General features: G+C 48.0%; 1 protein-coding gene across 3 annotated transcripts in view; it reads right to left on the bottom strand.

Moving 5' to 3' along the window:
* Positions 1–9,012: 9,012 nt before the first annotated feature.
* The window catches only part of VGLL4 (vestigial like family member 4), a 155,785-nt gene continuing 149,333 nt past the window's right edge, over positions 9,013–15,464 (bottom strand). For all 3 annotated transcript variants that reach the window (XM_075939633.2, XM_006117609.4, XM_006117611.5), the window contains 2 exons: positions 14,830–14,953; positions 9,013–11,747 (listed from right to left, as the gene is read on the bottom strand). In XM_075939633.2, coding sequence (XP_075795748.1) covers positions 11,479–11,747; positions 14,830–14,953 — 393 coding nt within the window. In that variant the 3' untranslated portion in view covers positions 9,013–11,478. The remainder of the gene's footprint in view (positions 11,748–14,829; positions 14,954–15,464) is intronic.

Here is a 15,464-nt window from a genome sequence, read left to right as displayed (position 1 = left end):
CCGGGGTGGGTGGGACCAGGGCCAAGGATGGGGCGCTGGGTGCAGAAGGGGTGCTGCCAGGCCACGCAGGGGCACCCCCGAGCGCAGAAGGGGCACAGGGCAGGGCCTAGGGTGCAAACATGGCTCTGGCTGGCATCTGTGGTCAGGCTCCAGCTGCTTCCACCATGCGCACGCTCGCTCTGCCCCAAAGTGCCCCGTAGATGGCCACAGGGAAAGTGAGGGGCTGCGGCTCCCTGTCTCAAATCCCCCACCTCCTCCAGCAGCCACTAGCCAGCCCGAGACATTAGGGTCTGCCTAGGCACACCCCTTGTGCACGCATATGAGCCCAGGGCAGTCTCTTGGGGGGAGAGGCTGGGGGTGCCTCCATTTCTGTGGTTCTCAATCTTTTTGGCCCGTGCGCCACCTGGCTCACTGTAAAACCTTTCTGCAGCCCACCAATTGCTAGGGCTGCACCTGGGGAGAATGTTTCATTTCATTACACAGATTAAGCCTGTTAACTTCCTTGGGTTAGTTTATCCAACTTAATTTTAAATCAAGTAAAATATGAATTTATGTCCAACACAAAAGGTTTCAATATTTTCTTTATTTATGGCAGGAGTGGGGCACTTTTTTTGGGTCAGGGCCACTGACCCACAGAAAAATCAGTTGGGGACCACACAAGTGAGAAGCAAAAAAATCCACCAAAACCCCCCCCGGCCCTCCTTGATGTGGCCCCCAACTGAGACACCTCGCTCCTTTGGTGCTCCAGACCTGTGGGGCAAGGGGAGAGAACTGATGGTCATGGCTTCCCATAGGCTGCAGTTACTTTTCTGGGGTCCTGGACTTAGTGGATTTTATGGCCCCCATTATGCGGGGCTCAGTGTGAGGGACAGGGCTGCCAGTGAGAAGGGGACGAGGTCGCGAGGTCGGATGCAGAATCAGGCTGTCTGGCCAGGTGGCGGGCTAGGCGCAAGAGACGGTGTCAGTGCAAGCTGGGGCTGCGGGAGCCTGGCGAGGGGAGTGAGAGGGATTGGGGTGCAGGGGGTCTGGGCGTAAGGGAGGCACATACCAGCTTCAAGCCCCTTTGAAGGAAAGCTTCTGTACAGAGCAGCTGCCAGTCCCCCAGCGGGAGCTGAGTCCCCCCCCCCTCCCACTGGGGCACCAAATCTGGCATCCTGCTCCGAGGCCCGGTGGAGGGGTAACAAAGCCCCGACGCCGCAGGCGGGCTCTGTGCACTGTCACCCCCCCGCGGGAGCAAGCGCGCACTTTCCGAGCCCGCGCATAGCGCCAGGGGATGGACGCGCCCCAGCCGGGTGCCATAGGGGCCCAGGAGGCAGCTCAAAAGCCCGGCGGTCCGGGAGCAGCTCCGTGGTGCCTTTTCCTTGGATTCGCCTGGCGCCCCCCCCCCCGCCCCTCCTGTCCCGGCAGCGGTGGCCACTGCGCGGAGCCCCACACGACACAGGCAGCCCCGGGGGGGAGGGAAGGGGGGCCGCATGGCACGTGGTGGTAGGGCGGGGGCTCGCCAGGTGGCATGCAGGGCACTCCGGCAGCCACCCAGCTGCCTGCCGGCGAAGCACCAAGGCAGGGCGCCCCCTACTGCTCTGTGGGGAAAAGGGGGGTGCTGCTGCTGCTGCTCCGCGCTAGGGGCCTCATGAGTCTCTGGCAGCTGAGGGCAGGGCCATGAACTGTGGTGGGGCGACCTTTGCTAGCTTGCGGCTTCTCCTGCAGGGCTTTTGGGGATGTTTGACAGGGACACCGGGACTGAGCATTTAAATCGGGGCCCGGCCCAGATTTTCCGTGACGTTTGGTCACCATATGGCAGTCCAATCGCCGGCCACTTGCTCTGCCTCACAATCACGGCAGCCCAATGCCCCAGCCTCTGGAGGCCCAAAACCTCAGTTCCCACCCCTATCCCCCAACCTGCCACCCTGCCCTGGCATCAGAATCCCCCAGATGCTGCTCCCTACTTTGCCTACCCCCCCCCCCCCCCACTGGCCCCAATTGCCTGGCCCCCTGGCAGGCTGCATCACTCTCACATCTTTATCATTGGTAGGAAAGCATTGCCTTCTTCCTGTTAATCAGCGCTTCTAGTCAGACTGGCTATATATAGTCTTATACTGGCACCTGTGCCAAGCCATTCTTTCTCTGGCGTCAAAGGTGCATGTACACCGCAGGTACATACAGAACAACAGCTCTGTAGCCTGAAGACCTTATTGTTTTGCTTTAAAAGAAATAGGATTACTGGTTTCAGTTACTCATTAGCTAAAATAGTCCCACTTCCTAGTGGCTGCGACCCTTATCTTACTCTCAAATTCCTAAGGGAGATATGAAAGCTCCTAATAATGTCTCATCTGTAATAGTGTTCACTTCCACTGAGTGGTGTAGGTTAATGAATATAGGATTTCTGAAAAAATGAATTACAGGCAGTCCCCGGGTTACGTACAAGACAGGGACTATAGGTTTGTTCTTAAGTTTAATTTGTACGTAACTCCAAACTGGCTCCAGATTCAGCCGCTGCTGCTGAAACTGACCAGGGGCTGACTACAGGAAGCCCAAGGCAGAGTTGCTCTGCCCCCAGCTTCCTGGAATCAGCCACTGATCAGTTTCAACTGCAGCTGAATCTGGAGCCTGGGACAGAACAGCTGGGGCGCTGCTGGGTAGGTCCCCCCAGGACCAACCGGACAGCACCCCAGCTGCTCTACCCCAGGCGTCCACAACAAAAGCCTGGTCTGCTGGGGGGGGGGGCGCACTAGCTGCGCTCCCCCCCCCCAGCAGACCAGGGACACCCCGAGCAAAGCCACAGAGGCGGCGGGGTCCCGCACCTCCAAGGCTTTGCTCCGGGTGTCCCTGGTCTGCTCGGGGTGTCCCTGGTCTGCTGGGAGGGGGGGGTCCCCAGCAGACCAGGGACACCCAGAGCAGCTTTTCTCGCCCCGGAGAATGCGGTGGTGGGACCACTGCGCGTCTGGGTGGTCCCGCCGCCCGCGAGTTCCGGGGCGAGAAAAGCCCCGTTCGTAAGTCGGATCCGCGTAACTCGGGGACTGCCTGTATCTGGAACTTTTAGCAGTCCAACCTCAAGCAGAGCCCCAAGTGAAATGTCAGTGGAAAGGTATATTTCCATCATCACTACTTTAATTTCAGCATGTACTGGATTCATTAAATTATAGACAACTGTGACGTAGTGGGGGTACTTGCTGGGCTGTGGTGACCCCTGCTGTCTGGAACAAGACCCAGCAGGGAAAACCTCACTAGGCCAAGGTAATGCCAAACTTGTTGAACCAGTGGCCAGACACCCCCCATGGAGAGGAACAAAGGAAGGTGGAATGCTGCCCTGGCTGGGGGGCAGGGCTGGAAGTTAGTTAGTTGGTTGCTGGCTGTCTGTGAGCATGGAGGGGAGCCTAGGGGAAGGGGCTGGAGTTTAGGGGCCCAGTCTCCCCATCTCAAGGGGGTCTGAGGCATCCTAGCCCAGCTCTGGGACCAGATTACATCTATGCTGTGCTGTATCCTGGAGAGGCAATAAACTTCCTCTAGTCCACTGGCTGGTGCAGTCTGTTTGTGCCATTTCGGGGTGCAGGAGATGGGGGAACCCCAACGCACCGTCACAACAACCATATACAAGTGTTTTTTGGTTCAGCAGATAATGGGTTTTTTTTTAATATGGAAAGTTTTTTTTAATCTACTAAGTGTAAAATTTAGCTCTCAGGAGCTAAGTGGTGGTAATTGTGCCATTTAGTTTTCAAGAAACTGTATTCAGAGCAGTTGAATTATATATTATTTATACAACTTGCATTAAATGTCATATCTACACATACGGATAACAAATAAATTACTTCAACAGTTGAAAATATTGATAGTTTGACCCCTCATTGTTGAATATGAAAAGGCATTGTTGGCTCTAGCCTGAATTGCAACACATGCAATCAGAAGTATGCTGCTTGCATCATATTTGCCAAAAGTGAGTAAACAGTTTTCAAGATAAGCACATGTTCAACCACTGAATACAATCTGGTTTACGCTACTTCTTCTTGACAGATGCCTTTGTATCCGCTTTGTGTTAGAGAGAGGACAGATGTCCTGCTTGGCATTTATAAAAGCTGCTTCGTAACAAAATACAATGTAAAACCAGTGAATACTCCAACAGCGAACAGTGTAACTAGTCATCCTATAGGCAAGAAAGGCTGAAATGGTTTTATGTCAGTCTCATGAAGTGTGCTTTTACTGGAGCTGAGTAACTGCTTTGTCATAATTTAAAGAAGTCTATTGAAAGAGAAATTGTATTTCTCCACCTCTGTTGAGCTATAAATTCATGAAAATCAGAATGTTCATTTATGATTAATCCCACGCCAGCTGTGGCTAACAGAGACACATGTCAGTTGGATATAAATACTCCTCTGAAATGATACAGTAATTAGCAGCCTATGAAAGACTATAAATTAGCGTATTGTTGTATGATGAATTGGTCTCCTAATTCTACTACAAAGAGGAATGTGAGAATTTCATATTTAATGACGCCTAGGGATACTTTTGTAGGCGATCTACACTACACTGGTTTGTACTCTGAGGCAGACACTGGGGCTATGTCTAGACTGGCCACAAATTCCGGAAAAGGGATGCAAATCAGGTAAGTCAGCATAGGGAAGGATCTCTTATTCCTACTTCAAAGGGCTTTATTCCGGAGGATCGTGCCAGTCTAGATGCTTTTTTTCCGGCTTTTCCCCAAGCCGGAAAAAAAGCGGCGGCCATCTTTATTTAAATCCGCGGGGGATATTTAAATCCCCCGCGGATTTCCCTATTCCCACTTTCAAAATTAGCATGCCCCTTCCGAAAAAGGGGCCAGTGTAGACGTAGCCCCGAAGTGTTTCCTTGCAACTACAAATCTCAGGAATCGCTTGTGGCCCTCAAAGAAGGTGATGTGGAAGTACGCATCTTTGAGGTCAAGGGTGGCATACCAGTCCCCAAGACCCAGTTCAGGAATAATGGTGGCCAGGCAGACCATACAGAACTTGAAGCGGGCCATATATTTCTTGAGGCCTTGAAGGTCCAATATGGGTTGTAAGCCCCATCCCCCCTTTGCCTGGTTGCACCCTCTCTACTGCTCCTGCCTAGAGCAACTGGGATACCTCCTGCTCAGAGTTGCTTGAGAGAGGGGGTTCCTGAAGAGGGACAGGAGTAGGGGGGGAGGGGAAGAGGACAGCTGAAGGGTGTGGCTAGGACCCAACGATGCAACGTAATTTTCCTCCATGCCGGGTGGAAGGGATGGAGCCTGCCTGGGAACAGGCGTCCAGTATGTCGTCCATGAGTGCATCCTCGAAAGGATCACTAGCCCTGGGACTTCACCCAGCTGATCGACTGCTGGCCAGATAAAGGATGGTGGCCTTGCTTGCATTTTGGAGGCCTACGGTGCAGGGCTTGCGGCTTGAACTTCTCCCTCTCAGACCCAGGGATGTAGAGGCCCAAGGTCTTCAAGGTAGTGTTGGAGGTAGCGTGCAACCTTGTACCTGTCTGTTTTGTGAACAGGGCCAGGTCTTCAATGGAGTTCTGTGCCTCCAGGGACACACCTGAGAGGAGGAGCCAGGCCGCCCACCTCATACAAATGGTGAGGCCATTGTATCAAGCCTCAGAGTCCACAGCATCAGATGACGCTTGTAGAGCTGCCAGCGCCACAGGGGAACCTTCCTCAAGAAGGGCCTTAAACTCCTTGCGATACGCTTCAGGCAAGGAGGCCTCAACTTTGACCATCGCTCGCTGCCCCAGGTGTTCACACCATATCATGTGAACAGGGCCTGGTGGTTCACTACCCTCAGCTGGAAGCTGGCCAGGGAGTAGACCTTCCTTCCAAACAAGTCCAGCCATTTGGAGTTTTTATTCTTAGGGCTGGGTGCTGGCTGGCCCTGGCATTTCCTGTGGTTCACTGACTCCACCACGAGGGAGTTGGTAGTCATGGTCCCCTGCTGGGACAAGATACTTCCACTCTGCCCTTTTTGCTAGTGGTGGAACGGAAGAGGGTGTCTGCCAGAGCGGTGTGGCAACTTTAGCGACTGTCTCGTGCAGGGCCAATGACACCCTGCCCAGGCCTGCTCACCCCAGGACCCCAAACAGTAAGTCCGAGGATTCCTGCATTTCCTCAGCTTGGCTACCTTCCTGAGTAGGTCCTGATGGGCCTTCAAGTCCTCCTGAGGAAACACCGGGAGGATGCCACAATCACCTCCTCTGGTGATGAGGAGGAGGGGGACAGAGCCAGCTGGGTTTCTTCACCCTGCTGGGGCTAGCCCCCCTATGCCTGCCACCTGTTTGGGGGGGGAGGTGTACCCATATCGTTTTGGAGTTCCCGAGGCCCTGGCAGCACCAGTGACCAAGTAAGTAACCTGAAGGTAAACCAGGAAGCTGCAGGGAGTCCATGGGCACCATTAAGCCTGCCACTGAGACTGTGGCCAAGGCATGCCCTGCGACGGTGCTGGTGGTGCCCAAGTTGACGGTGCTATCTGTTGCACTGTCTGCTGCGCTGCAGGGATGAAGGCCACTGTCAGCATCATGATGCAAGAGCGAATACTTGCTGGTGCCCATGAAGACGGATGGGAGCGGTGGCCTTTCTGATGTCGGGTCTCTGTCATCGACGGAGACTGCAGCAACCAGGAATGTCTGCAGCACCAGTGGGAACTTCTGCACCACAACAATCTGTTCCTCAAGTCCAATGAATGGTGCAGGACCGAGGCTCCACAGTGCTGAGATGGGGACTGGGAGAAACAGGGCACGTCTCTGCAGCTGGATTGGCTCGGTGCCGGCAAGTACCTGCGGCCCAGTGAATGGTGCTGGTGCTGTGGCAAGGGGTTCTTTTGGCACCAAAGCGGGTAGGGAGAGTTGCTATCTCCTCAACGTCTGTGGTGGCGGCGAGCGTGTGCCTGCACAGGTCTACTTACCAACTCCGGCGATGCAGAAGATCGCACATCGTTCCCCAGTCTCTCAGGTGCAGACCTATGTGGACATAGTAGCATTCTCCTCTCAGACCCTGGGGGAGAATATGATCGAGGACTGAACAGCGGTTTACTCTGGCGCCAGAGCTCCATGGGTGTCGGGCATGGAACTGACATGGAACTTATGTCCTTTGCAGCCTGGAAGGTCTCCAGTGTGGAGTCAAGACAAATCTTCAACACTGATGGGAATAACCCAGGTGCTGGGCTCACTGCCTTTTGGGCTTTTCCACCCTGTCCGCAGGCTGATCGCCCTTGTCTTTGTCCAGCTTCCTAGCAGGCCTAGGCAGGGCCAGGGGCGACGAATGGTGCCCCGTCATCGACAGCAGCGGCGCGCTGCGCACCAAGGCACCAGGACCCAGTGCCGAGTCTGACCGCTGGTCTGATGGAGGAAGAGCACTTTAAGCTGAATACTATACTCCTTAATAGTTCTGGGATGGAAGGACCTGCAAATGCGACCTTTGTCCAACATGTGTCCTTCCCCCAGGCAGCGTAAAGAGTCAGAATGTGGACTGCTAATTGGCATGGGCCTGTGAGACATGCATAGGCTTGAAGCCGGGGGAATAGGGTGTCCTCCAAGCTGTCTTTTCACAGAAGTTAACTGTTAACAGGTCCTTCTCATTTTATTAAGGGGAACTTGGATGCAACAGGAGCACTTGCCACGGCCAAAGCTGGAGCATGCTGTTCCAAGTTGTAACTGGTGGTAAGAAGCAACTGAGGAGAGCAGGGCCAGAAGATGCCCTACATAGTGCAGCGTGTGTGCACCACTCCAGAGGGCCCCGGGGATCCAGCCCATATGGGTACTGCTTACGGAATAACTTCCAGCACCGGTGCATGTGGCAGGCACACACTCCTATGTTGAATGGACATGAGCAAACACTCAAAGAACTGTTGGCATTTTTAAGTACGGCACTGTACCAGCCAAAACTGTGTAAAGTGTTACCAGCCTACAATCAGTTGCCTTTGCCAGTGGGGAAAAACAGCAGCTACCCAATGCTGTCAGTTCTGGCATGTCTCAAAACTTGTGGGTGAATGACTCTTGGTGCTGGTCAGAGCCATGACACCTTGGCTACGTCTAGACTGGCATGATTTTCCGTTAAAAGCATTTTCGGAACAGAGCGTCTAGATTGGCACAGATGAGCTTTGCGGAAAAGCTTCCGTGCCAATCTAGACGTGCTTTTCCGCAAAAAAGCCCCGATCGCCATTTTCGCGATCGGGCCTTTTTTGCAGAAAACAAATCTCAGCTGTCTACACTGGCCCTTTTGCGCAAAAGTTTTGCGCAAACGGGAGCAGCATAGTATTTCCACAAAAAGCACTGATTTCTTACGGTAGGAAGTCAGTGCTTTTGCGGAAATTCAAGAGGCCAGTGTAGACAGCTGGCAAGTTTTTCCAGAAAAGCGGCTGATTTTCCGGAAAAACTGGCCAGTCTAGACACAGCGCTTGTGTATGAGCTACATCATCCCATATGTGTCCCTAGCTGCCATCCATCACTGGCTGTTTTCAGTTGGCTATATATGCTGCATGGAGCAACGGGGGTGAGAAGGACAGTGGTATAGATCTTGTCTCCATCTAGCTGGGAACGATCCCAGTTTGACACAGCACTTCCTTATTCTAATCCAGTCTCTTGAACCTTTTAAAGCATGAGATCACTTTAAGTGCAATCCAGGATCTACCTCAAACCCAAACACCCCTGTCCTGCCTCCTTCCCGTCCCTTCTCTGAGGTCCTGTCCCTGCTCACTCCATCCTCCCTCCCACATCCTCAGTTGCTTTTTTCAGGCTGGGGGCAGGAGTTTGGGGTACAGGTGGGGTTCAGGGCTGGGGTTTGGAATGCGAGCTCCAGCCCTGGCCCTGCACCACTCTCAAAGCAGCCAGCAAATGCCCCTCATTGCTCTGTGGATACGGGGTACAGAGCTAAACCTCTCAGGATCACATGACAAAGCGTCCAAGATCAATCAGTAAATCCCGATCTACCGGTTGATGACCACTGTTCTAATCCTAGCAAACAGAAGACTATGATTTTCAATACTTCCCTTTTTACTGGGTTACAAAGAAGAATATGTACACACCTGTGATTTAAGAGCACTTTATTGTTCTTTAAGGCTACTTTTTAAGTACAAAAAAAAAAAAAGATGGCCTGCCAAACCTTTTTTTTTTCCCCAGGTGAAACAAGGCCACAAAAGAATGGTATATTACAGATTTACAAACATGGAAAGAATCTTTCAGACTGAACTGTAGCAGATAACATGGCTCTGTGAAGAAACTTCACAATGCGTTATTATTTACTTTCCCCCCAACCCTTTGGCTTTCATGACATAATTGTTTTTAATATATTTGTTTTTACTGGACATAGCACATTAAATCTTTATTGCCCCACATCCATTTACCTATCTCAGATAAGTAAATGTGACCTTGTAAAACAGCTACTACTGAAAATATTAGCTTTAAAAACATTTGTGTTTACAAAGAAATGTAGAAGGAATCACATTTTCCACAGAGTCCATCTACAGTATTAGTATTTTACTGTTTAATGCTCAGTAGCCTGTAGCAATAACAAACTAGTGGCTATTAATGCTAATGCAGTGTTCTCATAGAATAACTGTGTTCCTGCACTTTTTAATGTATTACAGACAAATCTACAACAAAAAAAGATCAACTTTTTTCTCCAAACAAAAAATGAATGATTACAATAAAGGAAAGGGAAAAATTAAATAGCTACATATCATTAACAAATTAATTGTTCCTCAAAAAATACCTACAAATTTCTCTGTACATTCTTTACGCACAGCGTAACGATGGTCTTAAAGTTACCTATATAAAAAAGTGTTCTTTTAACAATTTTCCTACAGAGAGTAGGGTACTGAATGCCAAAGCAGGTGAGCGTTGACTACCCAGTAAGATGGTAGTGAAATGTGTGAAACTGGGGGCTTGTTTTTGTGGTTTTTGTTTTTTAAAAAATTGAGCAGCCACCCTCTCAACATGAGTAAGAGCCAATCTTCTGATAGTTTTTCAAATTAAAACAGCTTAACGTATTTAAAAAAAAAAAGCCACAATGGACCCAATACTGTAACAGTCCATAATACATCACATGTAGTTCATCTTTCAACTAATTATAACTTTCTACATTGAACCAGTCTCTTCTGGTAACCCAGTATCGTTTCTTAAAAGCACTACTTGTAACTGTACTGGAACGGTGGAATGTATGGGGGAGGGAGAACAGTTACATTTAACAAAAAGATGAAAAGTACTTTATTACTAACACAGCTGTGTTGTTATGCCTGCCTCTATTACCTAATTTCTAGTTAGTAGCTATTCATATAGCAAATGATAATAAATGCAGTAATACCTGTATAAAGTTTTCTACTGGAGGAATGTATGCTGCCTTGGCATAGGTTTATGAGTAAGCTTAAAAATTAAAGCTCGTATTTCACAAACTGTAACAATCTGTTGTCCAAGATATTTAAAGGTAGCAGTTTCTATAGCTAGTTAAAGTTTGATTACACAGCCCTCTAGTTTTAGGAAGCAAATTCATGTTCAGCAGACAGTAATGCAAACATAACAGGTTATTCACTCATGCACAAAGCTAAAGCATCCTGTACCACGCATCATATATTTCTAAACTGATTCATGAATGAGGCCTGTCCTGAGGCTGTCCTCTCTTGCTGGTTGCTACTAAAGTGAATATCAAATACAAATATCAGAGTACAACTGTACCAGCAGTAAGTATATCTAGGATTGTTACTGACAAAAATAAACTAATTCTGAAGAAAAGCTAATAAGTATTATGTTTCTTAGGGTCTATACATTAATAGATACCAGCTATTTTTCATAACATGCATTTTTAAGCACTATTGAACCCTCTATCCTCAGCTCTCTTCTAACAAACTGCAGTGTTTAGAAAAAATTAAATGCCCGTGTGGTCTGTTAATGATGCAGTCCGGTTGCAAGCACTAAGCACCTGAAATCTAAAGAAAAGACCTATAACCTGCATGAGACTTCTCCTTCTAAAGCAGTTTAAAAAAAAAAAAATCAAACTGATAGAAATGTCACTTAAACCCTTTTTTCAGCAGTTTGCCTTCAGGATATTAGCATCGTGCCATGCAACTTTAGTCCTCCTCCAATAGTGCAAATCATACATGACAGTTCTTTTCAAGTATATACATACAAAAGTATTTTGAGGGAGGGGCAGAGGGGGAGCAAGAGAAGCAAACCGGGCAAATTGCAGTCTTAAGAAGCTAATAGAAGCAAAAAGCATTTGGGTCAACCAACTGTGTGTGTAATGGCTTTTTTTGTGGATTCGCGTGCATTTTTCTTAAAGGGGCAGCAGAGGTTTCTTTGGTAACTGAGGCAGGAAAAAAAAGGATGCTACATCAAATAGATCTTTTCAAATAGTTCCTGCTATCGTCTTTACGGGCACCCTTGTACAAATAACAAGCAAGTACACAAAAACATGTTGAAAACTAATCTCCCCTCCCCCAACACTATTCAAAGCTCAGTCAAACCATGCAAATTCAGAAGTGTGATGGTCCACACTCTTCACGAGACTACAGAGGGCGAATGATTATGATTGACCATGTGGGAAGAAGGGGAAGATTGGCCCCTCCTTGAGGCAGACTCAGGACTGCTGGAGACTCCATCCTTTGCAGCTTTAATCTGAAGCCATGTATCCCCAAGTGCTTTGGCAAAGTGGTCATCAACTGATCCTGTGATGGACACAGAATTTGCCACTGGCTCAGGCTCCTTGTAATTCTTGCCAAGGCTTCTGCGGAAGTGCTCTTCCACCACTGGATCGCAGGCAGTGGTAGCTAGATGAGAAAAACAGGCAAGATTAAAACAGTATTTGAATATAGACTTTAGCTATCAGATGGGGCTTCCAGATTCTTCCTTCCTCCTATTTTGTTACCAGCTGGATTTTTTGCATCATTTTATTGTAGGAGATTTTAAAAAATGACGAAGCAGACCAAGTGAAATTAGGGAACATTTTTCTTGTTACCTGCACTAGACAAAGTTTGGCAAAGCACTTTTTATACAGAGGCCCCCAGATTTCTTGTATCATCCCTTAGAATGGCAATATACGTTTGAATAATTAACTGTCCAATTTTATAGAAAATGAAAAAAATCGATAGGAAATGCATTCACTTTGCATTAATCCCACTTGAGCCCATTCTTTAAGGATCTGATGCACAGTCAATTGAAGTCAACGGACTTTGGTTTAATCCCTAAATAACTTATAGATGAGCTGAAATGCTGTCTGCTGTAGCTGTCCAGGAGCTGGATTCAAGGGTTCCACTTTCTCCTGCTACCAGCAGCATTTCAAATAAGACAGTGAACTGCAGGCACTTTGCATGGCATTGGGGGGTGAGTAATTATCAAAAACCACTGTAGGAGAACAGATCTCTGCAGGTAAAGGAGGACTCATTTTAAACTCTTGTGGTAAATACATAGCTTTAAAATTTATGCACAAGACTTGGTAATCAACTTTTTAAAATAGGTAAAAAATCTCAGTTCCCCATTCTGTATTGGCCTATCTTGCCCAATTCCTTTCAAAACAATGGGATGACAAGCAAAAATAAATGGTTTTAATTGAAATGAAAACACCCTCACAAAAGGAGAAAATCATTGCCTGAAAATGATCCAAATCATTCCAAAACTTTTGAAAATGCAGCAGGTGTTCCAGTCCAGCTGATTTTGTTGGAAGTCAGAATATGAAGCACAATGGAAATATGTCTAGAAAACATCAATCAGCCCGGAGGAAGAAATAAGAAATAATAATTCTTAAATCTGCCCTGAAATGAAACTAGTATCTCAGAACCGTATGTATATTTAGGTGTTTGATATTTATAGTATTTAAACTGGGTGAAGTTTTCAAAAACACCTGAAGTAATTTAGGTTCTTCCAGAGTCCCATTTTCAACACTGATTCAGGCCTGGGGTAAGGATGTTAGCTTATTAGTCGAGTGGTCGATGAAATTTCTTCCCACTGGGGCCCTTGTGCATTTCAAAGGAGGAATGCAGAACTCTGTGCGCAGCCCAAGGTCAGTGGGAAGTCCCGCTGACTCCGGGCTACTGGCAGGTGCCAGCTTTGAAATGTACAAGAGTCCCCAGAGGGAGCTCTTGTGCATTTCAAAGCGGAAGAGCCCTCATAGAGCCTGGAGTCAGTGGAGGAGTCCGAGTCCCCTGCTGACCTTAGGCTCCATGTTGCGCTGCTGATTTGAAATGTACAAGAGCTCCCTCTGGGGACTCTTGTACATTTCAAAGCTGGCACCCGCCTGCAGCCCGTGGAACCCGGGATCAGGACTCCCCAGCTGACTGCGGGTTCTGCACAGCATTTCCCCAGCTGAACCCGGGCTCCATGAGGCACTGCCCCTTTGAAATGCCGAGGCAGTGCCACACAGCTGAGCCGCTGCTTTAAAGTACCTTCTCTTTGGCTCCCCCCTTTGCTGCCTCTATCTGATAAAGAAACAAGGCGGAGTGGGGGGGGGTGGAGAGGGGAGAGTCAACTAGTCCTTAACATCCTTAGCTTGGTCTACATATTTTGTAGCAGTATAAATATTTTGGTTCAGGAAGATCCAACATGCCCAAAAGGTGCTTATACTGCTCTAGTTGTTCCAGAATAACTATATGGGTAGATGTACCTTCATGCTGATATAACTGCATCACTTTTACTACACCTAAGAAATCACTTTTGTAAATGGGAGTTGCCTGCTTTTTTAAAAATGTTACCTTATGTTTACTGCCTAATAATCACACAGTTTAAGGGGGTAGAGCGAGTCATCCAGAGAGAAAGGCATTTTACATTTCCTTTTTAACCCCAAAGAAGGATGAGTGAAGGAAAGAAAATGTGAAGGATTTAAATCAAAGTTCTAAAAGCAGAAACCTATACAAGGGAATATATAGAGTTCCAATATAGCTTCCTTTCTGCATTTACACATAAAGAGGAAGCTTGATCCAGCACCATCACTGCAGAGTGAAACCTGCTTTTTGTAGCTGCAAAGGCTGGTGAGCACAGGAGAAACACGGTTCCACCTGCACTGCATAAAGTGAGCAGAGGGCAACGGTGGCTTGCTAAGTGTGCACACTGCTTTGCAAACAGACCTGTGCCCTAACTAGTTCACATGGCCGAAGATGAAGGGTTGGAAGGAGATTAGGATTTAATGCCCTATGCTGCTTGTTATTATAGGACTGAAAAAGCTATTGGTTATTTTTTTCTTCTTGTTTTTAAAGCTTTGCCAAGGAGTGAAGCCACTCTGCTGCCACTATTTGATAAATAACTGTTTAGAAAAGGCATCTTCTTACCCACGCACTGGCTTGAGGCACAAAACAACATCTGTAATGGTGCTTTGTGCTTGGACAAGGGGCTGCCCATACAAATCTGATTACAACATGAGGCCCCAAATATTTATTGCTTTTTGTTCCTCCAAGCTCTGTAGCTCCAACACAGCTAAGAGGGAGTGAGCTGGATTTTGTTGCACTTCCAGCTGAACTGTCTACCAATTTCCAATCAATTACCGCCGTGGAATGGAAAGAACCCAGCTTGGCTCTCGGAGCCAAGGAAGAGTTTGCAGAGCTAATAGTTAGAAAAAAAACCCATGTTTCCATTTTGGTACAGAAATTAGTGCTACAGAAACACAGAACCGTATAATCTGCTGTTAAAATCAGGGAAAGTGATCACAATAAAAAGTCCTTCTAAATAGCTGAATGTAGGAGAAAGGCCACCTCATTCAGAACAACTGAGCCACTAGCAAGACACAAGAAGCCAAAGCTCCCAAATCCTGCCATTTATTCAGTACAAATAGAGAAGGGTTAAAATAGGGTCTGTAATTTGGCCATTCAGAAATGCTGAAGCTCACACCTCAAGAGAGGAGAGAAGAAATTAAGCATAACTTACTGCTAGAAGGTCTTCTATAACTGGCTGGCATGGCTGAACCACAGCTACTGTGGGCAATGGGGCAGTGAGAGAGGTTACAGTTACGGTTGTTTGCAGAGGCACATGTGATTACCGATGGACGGTTCTGAGAGGGAAAAGAAAAGAACTGTTACCCAACAAGGTCACCAGAACAAACAACGCTAGCAGCTGTTCATCACTTAACACACACATTAACTGAAATAACGCCAGTGTGCCCCTGTGGTGTGGGAACTGCCTGCTCACCTCCCATTGATCACACTTCCCTGCTCCCAGTCAATGAGAACCGTGGAGGTGCTTGCAAGCAGGAGCGGTGCAACAAGACCTTTCCACACCTCCCTTCCCTCCCATACCGGCCACTTCCAGGAACAAAGCCTGCCTTAGCTAAAGTCCTGCTGCCCCACCCGAGATTATTCAATAAAATCCAGGTTATTCAATAAAATCCAAAAGGTTCCTCAGACTGGTCTCTCTCATGTGGAAGTGTCATGCTCTCCTCTTTCTGGACTGCATCTCAACACTTTTAAAGCAGTGTTTCTCAAACTGTGCTCACGGAGCCCCAGGGCTCCACGAGACACATCTCCAGGGCCTCTGCGAGGTTGACAAACTGGAAACATCGATAG

This window comes from Pelodiscus sinensis, chromosome 11 (genome assembly GCF_052426305.1).
Source record: "Pelodiscus sinensis isolate ZL-2025 chromosome 11, ASM5242630v1, whole genome shotgun sequence".
Classification (NCBI taxonomy): domain Eukaryota; kingdom Metazoa; phylum Chordata; order Testudines; family Trionychidae; genus Pelodiscus; species Pelodiscus sinensis.
This window is presented reverse-complemented; position numbering and strand designations above follow the sequence as displayed.